This window comes from Xiphias gladius, chromosome 3, assembly GCF_016859285.1.
Source record: "Xiphias gladius isolate SHS-SW01 ecotype Sanya breed wild chromosome 3, ASM1685928v1, whole genome shotgun sequence".
Taxonomy (NCBI): domain Eukaryota; kingdom Metazoa; phylum Chordata; class Actinopteri; order Istiophoriformes; family Xiphiidae; genus Xiphias; species Xiphias gladius.
Window position 1 is genome coordinate 12812171 of NC_053402.1, and position 19809 is coordinate 12831979.

The window sequence follows — 19809 nt, forward strand, 5'->3', positions numbered from 1 at the left end:
CATCTCTCCTTCTAGCTGTGTCAGAGCAATAAAAAGACATCCATAACAGGTTTTTGCACAAACTTCTAAAAGTTCATTAGCCACATGTTCGTATTCATATCCAGCTGGATTACATCCAGAGCTGAAAATGCTATTAGTGAAGAAAAAGATAGCTTCAGCTGTCTATGGCCTTGTGAAGAATGACTTGTTTAGTACATGCCTGGTATCAATTATGCAAAATTTACTGCTGTTAATGTGAACAACCTTGAAACTCTTGTGGGGCTTTAGCACAATGAGTCAGTCGCAACTCTTGTTGCGATCAATCACGTCCACTGTAACTCAGGTGAGCAATGTGCTCCTTGGCACAAACCAAGCCTGTGCCAGGTGCCTGCCTGCCTGCCTGCCTTTAAATCTCCTCCAGCTGTGCATATCAATAGCATTTCACTGTCACCCTTACAGAATATATAGCCTCTTGATTATTTAATGCCATTATCTGCTATCCATGATGCATTTTAATCAAAAAACAACAAGACTAAAATATTATCAAGTTATGCAATTATTCTCCTTTGTTTCACTGTATTGCCTCATGGACTTTCTGTGTGTGTCTTATTTTGTGATAAATGCTTGTTTGAGAAAAACACTCATTAGCTGTACATCTGTGCATGGCTCAAAGTGTAGTTCGAACAAATACAGAGTCCTGGCATTTTTGAAAATCCCACGCTGACAAATATCTTACAGAGCGGCCACAGAAATCACTGACTAATCCAATTCATGCAGTCGCTAACAAGGTGTTTAAACAGAACGCGCACACACACACACACACACACACACACACACACACACACACACACACACACACACACACACACACACACACACACACACACACACACATTTACATGATAAACTGTCCACTTGTCCTCTGTCAAGCATACATGAAGAAAGTGTCCATTTGCTTCAACTTTACCCAGCATCCTCTCAGCTATGTGGAGTCCACAAGAAGAACATATGGGTAACGTGACAATTGTGACCTTGGCAGCAAGACTGTTGATCTTGGCTGCCTTTCGCTGTTTGTATCAAAACCATTCCTCTCACACTACTCTCAGACACACGTTTCTTTTTTAATGTTCTCAGTCACTCTGTTGATCCCATCCCGCCCTCAGTTTCAAAAGCTCAGACTTAAAGCTCATGCTATTGTTTTTTTTCTAACCATTCTCTGAAACTTGCTCATCCATGTTCCCCCATCTGTCTCGTCAACCTGTGGCTCTTGTCTTTTCTTTTGTTCAGAGTGAAGTAATAAACCAGAGACTGTAGTTTGATCCAAAGCAGGATAGGCTTACTTTCCGCCGGTGGGAACAGGAAGTTCATATTCATAAATAGTAAGCAGCTACGTAGGCTCTATAAATAGACCCTACACGGATTTACGTCCACGAGAAAAAGGTTTTATGTCCTTAGATCCCTTTCCTGATGCTAGTCACATGATCTGCTAATGTCAGTAGAGAGCGGGGCTTAATCACACCAACAAGAGCATGCGTATGCTCTGTGAGTTGTTTGAATGGAGGATGGGTTCATCTCCTAGGTAGGAAATGCTGGCTGGTGATTTCGTTAGCAGCGGTGGAATCATCTAGATAATACAATACACTGATCCATGGCCCCCCTGGGGGAAGGTGAGTCACGGACATCTGATTAGATTCCACAAAGATAAAAGGATCATGAAGAGTCACATGTCTAGTTTATTACTGGGTGACTTTGGAGTCTAACCCATGATTCAACATTAGATAATGAGGTGATGACTAACTGTGTTAAATCTCCAGTCAAGAAGCACTGATTTGTTTCTTGTGTTTGCATTTTTATCTTGAGTGACTTGAGTGCTTTTGTTACTGTTTATATTTTTATTTTATGGTGATGGATGGAGCACTGAAGATTATGGGAATTTAGGATAGACCCAAAGTTCCCATTAGAGTTAATAAAAAACTTATCTACGATAGTCTCTACTTATAACAAACGGCTTATTTGGTATACTTCTTAAAGGAAGGGTTCAGTATTTTGGGAAACAGGTTTTTTTTACTCTCTTTCTAAGATTTAGATGAGAAGACTGATACCACTCTCATGCATGTACTGTTAATATAAATGTAAGAGCCGGCAGCCAGTTAGCTTGGCTTAGCACAGAGGCTGGAAACTCAGCTAGCCTGGTTCTTTCCAAAGGCAGGTAAGGTAAAACCACAATGGGCCTATAGCCCAATGTTGTTTTATGGGGGATATGTGCCTGACTATTTCCAGTCACTTTCTGCGACTGCAAGGCATATTGCCCCCCCTAAAAACCACAATATGTTGAGATATTAAGTGTTAAGTGGAAAGAAAAAACAGATAGACACAGGCCATTTTACAGTCACCGTGTTTATTGTTGCAGGGGAACGCAGATTTTTTTGGTGAACATAATGGAGCACCTTCAGTGAAGCACAATGAGAGATTTGTGGCTGCAGAGCTTTACTGCTTGTGGCAAGACAGTCAAGGGCTCGATTTTGCAGTCCTCACAGGAGCTAGAAAGCATGATTTAAAGAGGTTGTGGGAGAGATTTAAGCTCTCATCTTTGCGGCCAGAAAATTATATATCACAGCCTATCTTCCAGATTTATTATTAAAGTTTCTTCTGCAGAAATCCTGGATATCGTTACAAATGTAAATGGTCCCTGTAGGTATACATTATATCATCCACGGACAAGAGAACAAATTGTGAGATTAGACAAGACATTTAGAATAGACTGTGCTCAGGTTAAACACTTTATATTCTGGCAGTGAATTTATGGAGCTTTGTTATTTAAGCATAGTTGATTTTCTACTATGCCTGGAGATACTGTGTATTGCTTAATCGAAAAAAGGTGAATGAATATCTTCATCTAGCATCCACCAGCGCTTTGATCCTCAGAGAGGTGGCATTACACACTGTTGCACAGCAGCTGTTTCCTCTCCTGCGCTGATTAATTTGTGTCTTCCCTCCCCTCACGTCATCCCGTGTCTTTCCTCTTTTTTTCTCATTCCCCTCAAAACAGCATTTAAGTTGTTCTCCTTGGCCTGCCTCGGATAGATGTTTAGCCTCTTCCCCTATAGATCAACCGTGTGCTCTCTACCCTCATAAAATAAGTGAATAATACTAATGGTAGCCTAATAAGTTTTCAGTTAGAGTAGGCAACATATTGCCTTGCACAACCAAAATGAGGCTGCAAAGTTAGAGTACTCCTGTGCCTAATTTAAAAATGGCTGCCAGACAGAACCAAAGATGGGAACAGAATATAAGATTTTTGATGCATAATTTTATAAAGGCAGCGACACAAGCTGAAGGGGGTTTGTGGGTCTCACTAATAGTCTGTGACATCCAAGAAAACAGCAGTTTTCAAATGGCTCGGAGAACACAGGCTTCTCTTCCATCAGGCTTTAATTGCTAAGCCAAAGGACGTCTCTAGTCTCAATTCTGAAACTTGTTTTTCTCGCAGTCTTTACAGCGCTCGCTCTTTGGGGCTCTGTGGGGACTCCGTGTGCGAGAGAGAGGGTGCTTGGAGCAGAATGGCACTTTAATTCACCCCCCCACACAAACACACACCCACCCCTCCAACCCCTCCAGATCAGTGCATGTATCCAGTGACAATCAAATACGCTCAGTGTGATTTCATTTTAATTATGGACTGTTCACACACTTAAACACAACCTTGGGCAACGTTGGGAAAGCCAGATGATCCAGAGCACTGAGAGAAGAGCGTATGGATGTGAAAAAGCTTTTATAAAAATGTTCCAAATAATGATTCACTGTCACTCTATCCTGTCATGTGTAAGGGATAAACTGACAAGCTGGCAACATCACTGAACAGGTAATTTGTTTATAGTGACTTACTGTTAATACATCTGCAGCAGCTGCTGAGATCATTTCTTCAAAAACCCTCCAAGAATTTGCTGGTTGTAAATCTCCCTTTCAAACCTTACCACAGTGGGAGATAAACTCAATAAGTGGAACAAATCTACTCTTCAGATCCACCGCACAAACAAAGTGTTGCTTTCTGTCACACAGCCACACACACTGACACATAAACACACACATGGTTTATCCTGTCGAATCATACCACTGTCAGAGAGACAGATGATAACTATTACATTCAAAGACGATGCTTTTTCAGTTCGATTCCCCTCTCAGTTAGATGCACCTTCAGAAAGCTCATTTGTCTTACACGCACATTCGACAAACCTGAGGTATGATGTGACAGCAACAATCAATTTATCATAAGCCCCAGTACAAACATTTTCGGTTTTTCGGTCGTCACTGCCCATCAGCAGCAGACAGACACCTTCCTCTTCTCCCGACACATGGGCTTGTTCCTCTGCAGTGACAATATGACAGAGGTTGGAACGGTTTGGGACTCAGACACAGGCCGCTCACCAAGTTCCACACCTTGCACCAACTTAGCAGCAGCAGTGATGAAAGAAAGAATTGGTAAGAACTGAATCGTAGCAAAAAATGAAAATCAGAAATTCTCTGGATGTCTGATTTTATCTCTCTCCTCTTAAACGCAAATTGGAATGTTTTCTTTAATAATTAATTTGCATTTGAAAACATCAGCTGTGCAGTGTTACGGTAGCATCACAATGGAAATTTGAGATATAGAAAAAAAACAAAACCTCACATATAAACATTTCACAGTGTTACTTAGATTGTTGCTCTGTCAAAAAACAGGAGCCCCCCAACATGTCAGCACCAACACACTGGCAGTACCAGCAGCACACAGCATCGAGGAGAATGAGGAAGGCTCACAGTGTCCTACATTGTAGCAGCTCCCATAATCCGCACGGGCAGATTTTTTCATTTCCACCTGGACATCTGCCAGTCCAGAGGATTTCTCCACTGCTGACAACATTACATTGCCCAGATGAGAGGACGTATCCCTCCATGTGTGTTATGGCTGGTCCTACAAATGATATGGCTACCAACTGGACAAACACCCGTATCTCCACTGGAATTAATGTGACCGAAAATGTGTCAGTAAAATAGTGATCTTTGTTAATCTCCATCAACGATTAAAGTACAGTTTCCTTATGAGGAAACATCAGTTAAGAATGGCGCATGACCTCGACAGGGTTGCACTTCACTCTGACTTCATCACTAATGCTGCGCAATGGTATTTTAATAAAACATGCCTCAATTGTTCATAAAGCTGTTCAGGTATTCTGTCACATTACTGAGTTGCTGCTTTAATTGTCACACCTCTGGAGCTTGTTCACTCTTTTATTGGGTCCAAAAACGACATTCACAGGGCAGAAAGGTGCAAAAACTTAAATGGGTACTCCACATGAAGGTGACTTTAAAACAATGATAGCAAAGACATTTTTCTTTTTCTCGTGTCCCTCATTGCCTGTGCTGCTAGTGAGCTGTTAATTCTGTAAAAGCTGACAAAAGCACATATGGTTCTTGCAAAAGGCCATTCACCATTTAAACAAAGCATTTTCAGTACTTCTGCTTTTTTTTTTTTTTTTTTTTAGATAATGTGCTGCTAATGGACAAAAATCATGAGCAGAAAAAAGCAAGAAAAATACACTTTCTACAGGATTTTACATTGAAACATTGTTAACAAAGACACTTAAAAGAGCATCAGTCACAACATGTTGATGACATAGTCAACAAGTCCTTGTAATGTTGAGTGTTCACGCTCTTTTATAACATTCTGCGCTGTCCAGTAACCTAATGCATTGTAGATTTGTATTTTTCAAATGTGAATAGAAGTTTTTTAATGGCTTTTATACTAGTGTCTGCTCACAGGAAAGTCCACAGTGAGGACAGAAAAGAAGCTCCAGAGGAGACACCAAACTTAATCTTTGTTGACTCTTTTATATCTGTTTCCTAATGGGGCTTCAGCACCAGGCTTTGCTTTCAATATTTTACACTCTTTATCAAAAAAACAAACAGAGTTGAAACAAATGTCCACAACAGCATTAAGGACTGACATAAATTAAGCTGCAAAAAGCGTCATTTTTATATCGAAGCGGTGCCAAAATGTATTGATTTCCTATACCTTTAAAAAATATATCATATCCATGGATCAGACCTATTCTTCTTTACCAGTGAGAGGGAATTCAGACCAAAGTCCATCTGATAGTGACATTCATAATGTCCATAGAGTGCTGCTCTAAATCTCAATACCTTATTGAGTATGACACACTAAGCCTCGAGAAAACACTGGTGGACCAGTGGCTGCTCACTGCCGTACTCATTCATAAACACAGATAAATACTACCCAGATGAGGAATCAAGGATTGTCTTTGAAGGTCAAGGCCAGTCCCTGCCCTCACTGGGAGCTCGGCTGGCATCCAAAGGTCTGTCGATACGCCAGTCCTGGGCAGCTGTCCGACATCGCTATTAACCTGAGCAGAGCCAGCCCATCCATAAAGCTGTTTGGAACATGGCAGCTGCTCAAGGGGCAGAGAGGTATTAAGCATAGATTTACAAGAATGAAAATGTCCTCCCTCTCTCATAATCTCTGGTATTTTTACACGCAAGACAAGCCATATGCGCATGAACATACACACAGACACTCTTACGTAATGTTGTCAGCGCACTGCATTGGCCTGTTTGGACACACCACACACACTCTGTGTATTGACAGAAAGCATGCACTGTGACCTGTGACCTGGACTTCCGTTCACCGCTGGGGCTCATGCATAAAAATGTAGACAATCTGCCATGTTGGGTTGCCTCAAAATAATCAACAGCAAGGGTTGTTCTTGTCCATGTTGAAATCACGCGAGTCCGCCTCATTTCACTGCACTTCTGGTTTGGTGCCAATTTGCTCTTCAAACATTGAGGAAGCTCACAGTATGTAGGGCTCTGCCATGTAACTCGGGAATAGAGTTCCATAGCACATCAAAGCCTGTTTGAGCTGACATTCACTACAGATACAGTGCAGCATTGTCAGTATAAGGAATGCAACCAAAAAGAGCTGTTTTCAAAGAGGAGACAAATGAAAGCTGATCTACTGAAGAGAAAAACACAGAACGACAGTAGGTCATATCATTACAGTAGACTGATGCCACAGCATATCTTCAAATGAGCAGACTAATTTGACATCTCCTGTAATGTCTTTAGGATTTCAATTTGAATGGACACATCAACATGTGAACCCAATAAACATTCAGTCTTTGAGACTACGCTGTCAGACCATATAAATATGTAAAAATGTTGCACTGATACCCCTACCTCTGGGATTTGACAGAGGCATCACACAGTCGGAATACTTAGCCTCTCAATCCCAGTGGCCGTACTGGATTCCGTACAGTAGATCCTTTAGGAATCAAAAGCCCGATCTTCGCAGATCTCCAGGGCAGCTTTACTTGCACCGCCAAACACTTCCACGTTAGCATCAATCCAAGGAACCACGTTGCCCGGCATGTAAGCTGAGCAGTTGGCCAGACCCATGATGTCCACAGGTCGCAGTACTCTGTCCCACATGTTGAACTGGCTCAGCTCGCCCACGAAGGCCTGGGTGGCGTCAAAACGGCCTCCGACGACATCCTTCATATAGGAAGAGAGATGAAAGTTTACGGTGCAAGTTTACTTCTCGGGGACATGCAAACAGAATCTGTTTAAAATGAATCAGTTCTGTTTGATTTTCATCAAACAGCCAAACGACGCTGGATAACTGTCAGTGAACTGCCGCTTTAACTTGGAGGTGTCCTCCAAGTGTCGTGCTATCTTCAGCAATCTCACCTTTTGTGTGTGACTGAAACATAAAGCAGCACAGCCCTCCTCAGGCTCCAAACTAATGCAGATTGAGTAAAGGGCTCTCTGGGGAGATTATTCATATGTCACTGTACATTTCTTAAATATATACGTGGAGCGGTTATGGAGCTAACTGCTAGAATAACCCGCTAACACAGCTCCCAAGGGCATAATGGTGCAGTTTAGAGGTAGATGGATGACGTAATACTGAAGGGGCCACGATAGCGTGAGAAGAGTCTCTCTGCCTCCTCTCTCCTGCTCCCTCCTCTGTGCCTCTGACATTGAGCTCAGGGCCGAATACACAGGGGGAGGGATCTTACTGACTCCAGGAAAAACACACACACACACTCACACAGGCACACACACCCGTTCTCTACCACCTGAGCGTCTCTACTGCTCTCACCTGCTCCTGGCCCAGGATGATCACCCCTCCAGGTTTAATTGGGTGCCAGGGGGCCAAGTTGTCCCCGGTGCCTAGACGCTCGCCATCCTGGTACGCCTCCCAGAAACCGTCTCTGGTTGTCCAGGTGATGCAGATGTGATGCCAGCGCCCGTCACTCACTGACAGGGGGAGCTGGGCCACCTGGTTGGGTGGGAAGGGCAAAGGATGAGTGATATAAGGGCAGGGAGGGTAAGTCAAAGTGGAAGGAACCGGGGTGGGGGGGGTCAAGAGATGACATGCGTCAAGAGAGGTTTGAAACATTAGAGCACATTAGAAACATGGACAGCAATTAGAAGTCTTAGGACTTCAAAGAGACAACCCTCTGCAAAGAATTCTCCAGATGAGCCGGTGTGACACATAAAATTTAGATTACCCAGGTGACATCAAGGGAGAACACATCCTTCAAAGCAGTTGCGTTGCTAATAGCAAAACAGTGTCCTCTTCTGCTTTTGTGCTTTGTTCATAGATCAAAGAAAAACAACCGGTTATTTTACCCACCGATGACATCATGGTCCTCTGAGGATACAGTGCAGAGCATGAGATTATGAGCGTGTAACTCATTAGCATTTTTCCTATGAGCCTACAGAATTACTTCACAATCATATCTTGTTGCAGATACAGCTCCAGCTACAGATAAAGCTGAAAATAAGGGAAGAATCACTGATAATAAAATTCAAGTTACTTGCAATTACAAAAGCAATTGACCTGGTTAAGGACGCCTGGTGGCATCTTTACAGCACTGGGACTACAGGGAATGCTGGCAGTATTATTACAAAGTCTCTCTGAGCTGGAGTAGCCTGAGCTTCATTGACTGCTTAAAGATTTAGGAACTTAAAATGAAAAATAAATCCTTTACAAACATTCTGCAGCACTTAAGATATGATAGCCGTGATAATTTGTACACAAAGAGCTTTATGTTAAAACTCAATATCCACAGGGCAGACAAAACTATGAATTCATGACTCACTCATTTAAATGAATACAAATCATCTCATTCACAAAACATAAAAAGTACAGTTTCACAGTTATTACATTGTAGAAAATTATTTCCTCTATGCTTTTTTTTTTTTCAGTGCAGACATTTTGCTTTGTCAATGGAAGAAAAGCACAGGTTTACCTTTGTTCTATGTCCCATTAGGCCAACATTTCCAATACCAGTGCCCTGGAACTGATACCTAAAAGGAATAAAGGTGTCGGTAGCTACATCTATGCTTCTCCTGCTGTGACATGTCAAAATGTCTGCTGTGGAAAAAAGCCCATGATGTATTTAACTTGTGGTTCAGATGACATTTTGTTCTCTACCTCAAAAAGGCTGGAGATAAGGTTCTGCAGATAAGTGTCAAATGTTTTCAGAAGGTCACGTAAGAAGAGAAAAAGCCACTAAAGGTCCTGCTTTCAACCAAGAGTGATAAAAGTATTGAATGTCAATGGAGAGTTGCAAAAATGAGCTCACATGGATGAATTAGACCATACGAATTTTGATTGGTATTTGGAATAAACCTGGAATATTTTTGAATAGAATTGCTTGACGTTTTTCTAAAATTTGGAATTAGCAATTCCAAAAAACACCAGATTTATTAAACTTGGAGCTTCAGATTACACATACACACTTGCCAAAAGAACTCTGTGTTAATGTTGTACAAGGCCATCTGAATCCACTACAGATTAAGCTCCTGGCAGTCACATTTGAATGGAAAATTGAGATGCCATAAGCATGTTTTACTGAACTTGCTTTGAATGTTTGAGAGAAACCTCATGAGATGCGACAATTTTCCTGAAAAAAGAGACAGAATATCCTGATGAAGATGTTGCTTTACAACAATAAAAAATCCCTCTCTGCACCACCAACCACAAATGCAAAATACAGACAACGTTGCACTTTTTAATACTGTCGAGGCAGCTTTCTGCTTCGCTCTGTATGCAGCCAAATGAACAGCATGAAATATGTGCCCCAGTGGACCCTGTTATCACTGTGAACAAGTTCAACACATGGATGTGCTGCTGTTCACTTGTCTTATCTCACTCTCCTCCATCTTGCTCTTTTGCTCTGTTGCTTTCTTTCTCAGTTTCCAGTACATTATGACTTCATTTTTTCTGGCACCTTCTGATCTTTCACTGTCTCCCCTCTCTCTCTTCTCAGCTCTCCATCACCTCCAAAGCTCTGCAGCTTTTCTATTACCTATATATTTTCTCTTTTTCTCTCATGCATTCATCCATTTCTCCCACCATCTTTCTCTCATCTGTCTGACTTGAACACATATATAATGCATGGTGAAGGGGAAATCTGTGAGGATACCTGCCTGTGCCAATAACGGCCAGCGTAAACATGACAGTGACACAACCCCCCCCCCCCCCCTCAGAAAAAACAAAACTCTCCATGCTGCGGGAACATTTCCCCCGAAATTCCCCCAAATCCAATATTACACTGTTGGAGAAGCTGCTGTGCCACCAGGAAACAAGAAAATCTGTTATTACATCGTACAGCTCACATCGACAAAACTATTATAATTCTTTTCCTTTTAAGACAAAATGCTGTAAAATATTCATGTATGTTTCTACCACTTTGTTTTCTGTTGTGTTAATTGAAAATCCCCATAGCTGACTCAAAACTCACAGCATGTGACTGCTTAGCTACAATATTGTGTCTACAGAAAGTAAAAAAAGATGAGGTCTTCAAATGAGCACACATGGCAGCATAGGTTCTCTAATGAATTTCTGCTATTCTTGGTTGTGTGCAGAATGTGGGTCAATGATATTAAATGTTTATAAGGCGCAAAATTAAATATTCAGAGCTGATGGTCAGTGAATCTCCTCTCAGCTGTATCATTATTGTGGTAACGTGTACATACGGTAACCATCTGCTTGTTTCTCAACACAGAGCGAGCTAACATGATCATATTCATGCATTCTTTGCATTTAATTAGCGTCAGTGCTCATCTACATTTACTGCCATCATTACAGCCAGCAGCGTTGCCAGGCAAATAATAAATGATTCTGAGTCCCTGACTCAAATACGTCTGCCCTCGTCAGAAAACCTGGAGAGAAGGAAATAATCAGAGTTACTGGAATTGTTAAGCAAGGCACCAGTTTCTCAGTATGGACCTACCTTATCATTAACCAGTAGCTCGATGGGGTTGTTCCCCCATTCAATGAGGACTATCTCGTTGGCCTGGCCTGGCACTCCATAAGAGAACGGGGTGCCTATGCCGGGACTGGCACTGGACTTGAGCCACATGCACACGGTGAAGGCGTACATTTCTGGGAGGCTTTTCTTGATGCGGCCATACAGGTAGTTAGTACGAAGAGGGAGGGACACCTTGAAATCCTCAGGCGACTTGAAGGCATTATTACCTGTTAAACGATAATGATTACACATGGTTATATTTTCTTTGATGCACTTTTTTATGACTTGTTTCAATCAAGAAAGTCTTCATCTTCCTCTGATAATGATGATGAAGGCAAAGTGTCTGAGGATGGTAGCAGCAATGTTAGGATAGTCTTAGCATCAAATTTGAGGTGAAGAGGAGGAGGGCATGGATGAAGGTGAGGATCACTTGTACTGGGCATACTGAATAAGTAGGCATGCTGGTAATGACTGTGATGGTTGACCATCCACTTCACACATCAGCCATGCAACATCACATCAGGGAGAGAACAGGTTCATTTTTAGCCATGCTAGCAGCTCCAAGGCTGGCAAATTTTGTCTGTCCACCACTTTGGTGCAGACTTATATATCTCAACATCTACTTTTAATTTGTTCAGTACTTTGGTTTGGTGAGCTGTAGTTCATGTTTACGACTAATTACAAAAGTTAGCATGCTAACATGCTAAACTAAGATGTGTAGTACCACTGTAGCTAAGTGCAGTCTTGCTTAGTTGTGGGCTAGTGCAATGCTGTCCTAGAAATTAAGTTTATATACAACAGATTTGCAACAGCTTTTACATTTTAAATGACGTTTTCTATTAACGTAATGAGGAAATGTTAATTTATTTATTTGGCAAGTTGCAAATATGTTGATAAAGAAGATATCCATAAAATGTTCATAGACACACTATTTGTTTTCCGTGAAAATATCGTATTTTGCTTTACAATATCTACTTGCAGTGACTACAGCATTATTAAACTTTTTAATGGTTATGTTTAGGCACTCACAGCGCCTAGTTAAGGTTAGGTGAAAGATCGCAGTCGGGTTAAATATTGAAAAAATTCACAGTGACTTAAGATTCAACGTGTTTATTTACATTTAACAATTACCACAATCTTTCCCTAACCTTAACCAAAGTGCTTTTGTTGCCTAAGTCTAACCACAGACTGGACTGTGGATTCAAATCCCGGTCTCTGGTGTGGCAGTTATGCGCCTTGAACGCCCACCAACCAACGCGTGGTGACTCCGTTGCCATTAATAAATGAAGCACTTAGTTCATTCGAGAAAAAATTTTGTTTGCCCCTGAACATAATCCAGCCAGCGGTTATGTTGCCACCACAACGTAATTGGGAAAATAGTTTAGTAGTATATGAACACAAGCTCTAGCAGACAGAATTGGCTAGTACAAGTCATTCTACCAACCAGTCTGTCAGAGGAAAAAAACCATATGCCATATACTGTCACGGAATGCCAGAAGACAGAACTGATTGTTATTATCTCGCTTTTTCATTGCTGCTTTAGTTCACTCAGGATTTTATACTGAGTCAGTTGTGGCCGAAGGCATCACATTTCATAAATGGCGTGGTTGTTGGTCAGATAAAGAAAGATTACAAGATTTTTAATGTTTAAAAAAACCAAAATAAAGAAATGGACAAGGAGCTGAATAAACCTGGATGCTAGATCGTGCATGATCAAGACAGAAAGACAGACAGAGAGGGAAGCTTGCTGCAAGTCTGAGGAGAAAATGAAAATAAAACAGGAGAGAGGAGTTGCAAAAACCGCGCACGTACTACTCTGCAGTGGCTTTTCACCAAAGAAACATGGTGCATATGTTAATGTGATCGAACCAGTTTTATCTGTGTTGAGCTGAGTATTCGGGGCTTCCACCATTTCTCTCAGTATATGGTGCATCTGCAACATTTAAAGGTTTACAACATAGGCTCACGTTAGCTCCAGGGGGCTTTTATGCAGAGCCAGTCAAGCCACTTTGACCCACAGCTCAATACAAAAGAAGAGAAAGAAAGAATATAATGTAAATTTAAAAAATGTCTTTCAAGTATAACCTGCCACTAACTCTGAGCTCCTTGGTCATACTGTTTGTCCACAAACTCAAGCTCAAACATAACAGGATCATGAGGTGCTGGACTCCATCCCAGCATACTTTACTGTAAGCCCAGAGCATGGAGACAACCAGGGCATGTTACAAATTCATTGTAGGGCTATCACTGTTGGAAAAATTGTCACATTTCCAGCTGACAAAACAACAGCACAAACTCCGGCCAAAAAAAGACATTGTAGCATGGAATCAACACCTCTCTGGCACCATCTTGACATAAATTGAACTTAATAAGGCTCACAAAGGTAGTATTTATTGAGGAGCTATTGTACTGATTCAATATAATGTATAGGTGGTTGTGTTATTGTTCTCATCTCCTATACATCTAATCATCTAAATATGGTTTCTTGTATTGTAACTTGTATTAGCTGAGCCTCAGGGGACATGAGCCTACAGGAAATGTCCATTGAGTGGTGAGATAATCTTCTGAAATAATTTGCCTTTGGGATATTTTGTGTCAATTTGACATCTAACATCAAAGTGATATCCTGGAGTGTGGACATCTCTCCAATATCTCTTAAGCTAATTAAACATTCAGTGTTGCTTTCCAAGCCTTATTTTCAGGACCAGGAGTTGCTTCGAGAAACGATGTTGTGTTTTTACTTGCATCATCAGATATTTTCATAGGGATTGACTAATTAGTGCTAAATCTGGCAGACAAAAAAACCAAAAAAAAAAAACCCTGGCATTAAATCCAGCCAACATTTCACAGCACCCATTGTATCACTTACTTTTCTCAAGCTCAGTGATCCTCTCCAGGAGGGAATTGAGAGCGCTCTCGGTACGCTGGCGGTGGGCCGCTGTTTCATTGTAGAGCTGGCTCTTCTCCTCCTCCAGCTCAGCCACCTTCCGAAGGAGCTGGGTCTCCAGCGCCCCCAGACGCTGCCGCAGCAGCTCCCGCAGCTCTGGTGGCAAGGGAGTCAGGGCAGAGACACCTCCAGCCGACACATTTGTGCTGGGGAGACGCAAACTCTGCTGCTGGGAGGCAGAGAGGAAAGGATTGCAGGAGACAGCAGAAAAGAGGATAGATAGATAGATAGCAAAGGGCAGTGACACGTACGAATAATGACACGGACATTTAATCCAGTTAATCCAACAGCCATTCAGTCTTCAGAAAGACCTAGATTTGCAGTAGATGACTGATCTTATATATCTTTTCGGTCTGATATCCCTTTAGCACCTTTGTTTTTGATACAGCAATATCGAAATGAAGCCAGTGTGTCCCTGTTGCAGATGTTGATTGGTGACCTGCCAAACACCCATGGCTGGGCCGGGTATTAAAGGTAGGCGCCATGTATGTCATCACCCAGAGTTCAAACCAGGCGTGATCGCAGATGGTTTTTGAAAAAGGGGGACAAAAACTGCACAGGCCCATGCATATAGGTGGCACACAGAGATATTGCAAAATGCCCTCGGGTGCATATTTCTAAAGCTCTGTCAATGTTTCCCAGCTGTCTGCTCCACTTTGGGATTCAGACACTTTGTGACACAGGCACAATGTTTAATTAATCTTTCCTGACACAGTGGAACCATCTGAATGGCTAGAGTGAGAGACTTCCTGATAAGCTGCCACCGAAGGCCAAAATGCAATTGTTGTCATATGCAGATGGCTTTGATTAGTGAGAGAGGTCCTGCTCCTGGGAGCCATATGCCGTCAGCAACAACAGACTTGCAATAATCGTTATGTTAAGCAGATGCCGATCAATAGATAGGTGATTAAAATGCAATATAATAGGTATCCGGCACAGCTGCAGTATATTCTTGATTTGATCAAGGTATTAAAGCTTTCAATCAAGGAGAGAGGGGGAGCTAGAGGGGGGAAGGGAATCGAGAGATGGATGGATCGGCAATGCAGCATACTGTATATACAAATAACCTTGTATTTAAATATCAGAGACAACAATACAAATACCCTGATTGTGATCGTTATGGTATCAGGGCTGTCAGATGGTGAAGAATTACATAAGAGATCAAACCAGGGCTTATATCAACCTTCTACTCTATGTAAAGCACTTCACTATAGGTGACCTCAATATCAATTGAATGTGATCTCTGAGTCACATGGAAATAATACAGGCAGCAAGAAATGAGGTCTGCTGATTCTAGAGGACGGGCTGGTTGCGATGGAGAGCTCTTGGGTCAACAGGACTATGATCAACTAAACCATTAAGCATTCGATTCAATTAAAATTTTCAGTGCTCTGGTTCAGATGAAATCTGCCGGGAAAGGATTTCATCAGCTGCCGTGAATAATTAGTCACATGACTGCAAATAAAACGTTATGTGGAAGACACACATACAGTACTCATAAATAATTCAACGATGCATTGCAAATCCCTGCACCACATGCATGATTACACCTTTGACAAGATTTTTTGTTGCTCGTTTCATATTGATGACTCTTGCACAGCGGGTTTCACCATCCGAGTTATATTTTAACGGTTTAAAGCCGTATTGATGTGACCTGCCTATTACGTGACCCTTTGAGGTCCCCTGACAGGTGTCGGAATGTTCTGTTATCAGACGTGTATGCAAGGCTCCACAGTGAGGCATGTTACGGGGTTGAAAGGGTTGAAAGACATTGCTGAGATGCATGGGAAGTATGATGCGATTGTCTACACTGATGGGCAATTTTAACATTTTCCTTTGGCTGGAAAATAAAAGAAAAAGTGTTTTTTGGTACGTTTACGCAGGAGCTGCATGGTTGTGCCATCCTACCTCCAAGTTCTCCAGCCGACCCTTGAGACTCTGCATGGTCTTGCCAAGCTGGTCTATGGTCTCGCTGGGGTCGCGGGGCAGATCCCCCATGGTGTTCTTGCCGTACTCCTTCCGCCTGGAGCCCTGACCCCGGGACTTGCCCTGCGGCGACACGTCGGCTGCCGCCTCGCAGCGCGCCAGCTTGGAGTTGAGCTCCTTGATGGTTCCCTGCTGGCTCATGATGGTCTCCTTCTGCTGCAGGGTGGTCTCCCGGAGTTGAATGATCGTGTTCCGCAGCTCGTCCTCCACGGGGCTGCTGCTCTGGACACGGTTCCCCGACGAAACGTACCCGCAACCTGGCTCTGCGCCCGGGGGGATGGCGTTACAAACGAAGCGGCTACCTGTAGCATCCTGGGCTCGCACGGCGTGTCCACTGACCAGGTACAGCAGTCCAACCACTAAAGTCAGCATCCCTGACCAGATACACAAATCCCACGTATTAAAGCAAACGAAACTGCTCCTAAATTACCGACCTAACGTTCGAAGTCTCCCGTCAGACGATGAAATGAACTTCTCTCAACAGCAACTCATTCATTCAAGTGGTTGCGGGCGTTTCGTTGGACTTCCGAAGTGTAATAGAAGGATTAAACTAAGTTTATAGTGGAAAAACCTAATGAGAATCCGCAATGAGAAATTATAATATCATACATCCAACCACGTTGTCGGTCGTGCTTGAAAAAAAAAAAAAAAAAAAATCTAATCTAAAATCTAAATTCTTACTTTCAGCAGGTGGCTTAAAATCAGGATTTGTTATCTCCTTCCCTGTGGGGGGGGGGGAAAGACAAAAAAGTTCATTTGTTATCTTGAGGGGGCGGAAAAAAACAAATCCACAGTAGGCTGCAGAGAACTCAGTTTCGCCCCGTCTTGCCTCCCCGCCTGGTCGGATTGTCAGTGAATGGTGCTGAAAAGACAGCGACGCTGCTCAGACGGATTATTGCGGGGGGGGGGTGCGCACTGGCGCTTCCGCTCGTCATCCGCGGGCTCCGGTTATTCGGCTTCGCCCGACGTCATCGCTGAATCCCGGCGGACCCCGAGCCACGCTACGGGCTTGTCTCGCTGACTTTGCCGGGCCCGTTTCATGTGCGCGGGGGTTTACGGATTGTCAAAAAATGCCCAGCAAGGACACACGACGAGCGGGGACTCCACAGGGTTGTTTTTTTCCACCCGTCGCCCGTTTTGATGCGTGTGGTGGAGATCTGCAGCCCCCCCCCCCCTCAGGGTCTTCTCCGAAGAGAGTGAGAATGAACCATGCAACCAGCCGTTTAACCGAACGATATTTTGTGGGTTATGCTTGATAACCTGACACCTGACTGGATTATGCACTGGGGAGATAGTAAAACACCCTCCGTGATCCACGGTGTCTGAATTGGTTTGAACTAATGTCTTCCAAGAGGGCACATCTGGCCTAAAATCAAACTTTGAGGATTAGCAAATCCACTTTAAACCCACAGTTCAAATGGTGTGAGTTGAATTAAAACCAGTTCCCATCGCCTTTTCTCATCACTCAGATCTATGCATAAGAAACAGAGTTCAGTTTTCTGCACAGCATGTTTTGTGGCATTGGTGAAATTTTACACTCGACTCCGGAAATATATTTGTGCCTCCTCGCTGATAAAACATGACTTTGAGCCAAATTGCTGTGAGGACTAATGTATTGAAATTAAATAAACCCAAGTCCTGCTATGAAAATATGATGGCTTAATGGCACCAGGGTCACACTGAATAAAGTCCCGGGGTAGCCCTCGTTTGCTATTAACATTTCATGCTTATAAAGAAAATAAAGCAGAAAAGAACATTTTACTCTTAAGTAATTATTCTGCGGTCAGTGCACTCTGCATTGTTGAGGACTTTGTTTGGCCCATTCCTCCCATTAAAATGATAGTGCCTTTTATTTATTTTTTATTTTTTATTTTTTTTAAGCCCTCTTGTCAACCCAGTCAATTCCAGATTTTCATTCTGTCAGGCTATAAACTAAAAGGGCACATTATGGTGCAGATGTGAGGACGCAACGCTGCTGTAAATATTCTATTTAAAATGGCCACTCTGTTCATTGCTGATTATAAAGACAGGAAAGGTTTACTGGAAATCTTGTTCATGTATAATTTTGGTTCCGTTTGTGTGTGTTTGTGGCAAATATAATATTAGCGATCTGGGCCAAATAGTACTAAAAATAATCCTTGGTGTTTGCTTTAATCTGGCTGGTAGGATGTTATTCTATAACCATTAGATAACAGTTTTACATGAACAACAAGTGAAAAAATGCCATGCCTATCCAAAGAGGGAAACACGTCATGTACAAACTTCAGACTATGTAAGAGACATCTTCTAATATTCAAATCCAATCCCTCCTGACATAAATCTCACCACAAGATATTATTTCATGTGGAAACATGTCAAACCTTCGAAGAAATCCATCTCAAAACCTTTTCAGCATGGGATCTCTTCTCAAAATAACCCAAAGTGAGAGAACACTATTGAGAGAAAAGAGAACATTCTTTCTGCAGCCAAGTACACAGCAGTGCTATGCATGTGCTACACGATTTGATGTTATTGTTTCTATATATTTAGAAATCTGCAGGCAAATGCTTGTTTGTCGCAGATAAAGCCATTAACCTCTTTCACAATGACAGACGGTGAAGAGTATCACAGCAGGTTTTGTTTGGAGCTCCCTTCATGTTTTGTCAAACTAAGACAAGGGAGCTGGCATCCGTCAGATACCTGCTAAGAATCGTAGAATATGAAAAACTTCAAAGCCAGACGATGGCTCAGCTCAGATTAGGAATCACGCTCGGCACGGATGTTATCAAGCACCGAGGCATCTTTTTCAATCAATCTGTATTTCCTCAAGGCGTTTCCCTTAAAATCTGATGGAGTGGGACAGCGATAACTCATGTGGGGACGCTCTCTTAACTCTTAGCCGTCATCCCTTATCTGTTCGCAGGGCCCGGGAGCTAGGTGATCTAGGGTTGGGGAGGGGGGGCAGACAATCACCATGGCAACCTTATCTCCTCCCTGACCCCCCCATCTCGGAGAGCGCGGAGCTGGCAGAGGTGAAGTGGGCTGAAGACTGAGGAGAGATGACAACTTTCACTTCAAAGTTGATGGGATAAAGTTATTTCCCTTTCATGTTGCAACTGGTGAGCGCTGGGGTGAAGTAACTTTACTTTTTAAAAGCGCCTTCAAGCGAGGGTTAAGAAGTCAGCAGGGATTGAACTCTTATCCCAAGTTGAGTTTCCCATCTAAATGAATACATTTCAGAACTAGGTTGCCTTGCTTAGCACTTTACCGGAGGTAATCAGAATTTTTGTTCATCCAAACACAGTCACTGATTTACACTGACTATCCAGTGAAATATAAACACTGCTGCATGCTGTAATGGAATCCAATACAACAATTACATAGATACTACCTTTCGTAAAATGTTTGGGTTTTTGTTGAGACTATTTCAGAAGTAAAACTGCTTAAGTGGCCACTCGATTCTGTGGTGTGTTTTGAGGATGTTCAGTGCGGTGCTATTTTATCGGACAGCATTGTACTGTGAGCCAAAATATTAAAAACTCCTCAATATAACGCAATAGAGTGCAACAACACCACAAACTGCAGCTTTAAAATGAC

At 42.5% G+C, this 19809-nt stretch overlaps 1 protein-coding gene across 1 annotated transcript; it reads right to left on the minus strand.

Moving 5' to 3' along the window:
- Nucleotides 1–7234: 7234 nt before the first annotated feature.
- nptx2a (neuronal pentraxin 2a) lies at nucleotides 7235–16605 on the minus strand. The gene is made up of 5 exons (XM_040123685.1): nucleotides 16156–16605; nucleotides 14170–14416; nucleotides 11283–11527; nucleotides 8138–8317; nucleotides 7235–7527 (listed from the first exon to the last, which is right to left on the minus strand). The coding sequence occupies exons 1-5, from the start codon at nucleotides 16603–16605 to the stop codon at nucleotides 7300–7302; spliced, it is 1350 nt and encodes a 449-aa protein (XP_039979619.1). The 3' UTR covers nucleotides 7235–7299.
- Between the last annotated feature and the right edge of the window lie 3204 nt (nucleotides 16606–19809).

Excerpts from the sequence above, each read along its gene's own strand:
- nptx2a (XM_040123685.1), bottom strand. The coding sequence starts at position 16,605 with ATGCTGACTTTAGTGGTTGGACTGCTGTACCTGGTCAGTGGACACGCC. Across the intron at positions 14,417-16,155 it reads GTCGGCTGGAGAACTTGGAG|CAGCAGAGTTTGCGTCTCCC; the intron begins GTAGGATGGCAC and ends TCTGCCTCCCAG. Across the intron at positions 11,528-14,169 it reads GATCACTGAGCTTGAGAAAA|GTAATAATGCCTTCAAGTCG; the intron begins GTAAGTGATACA and ends ATCGTTTAACAG.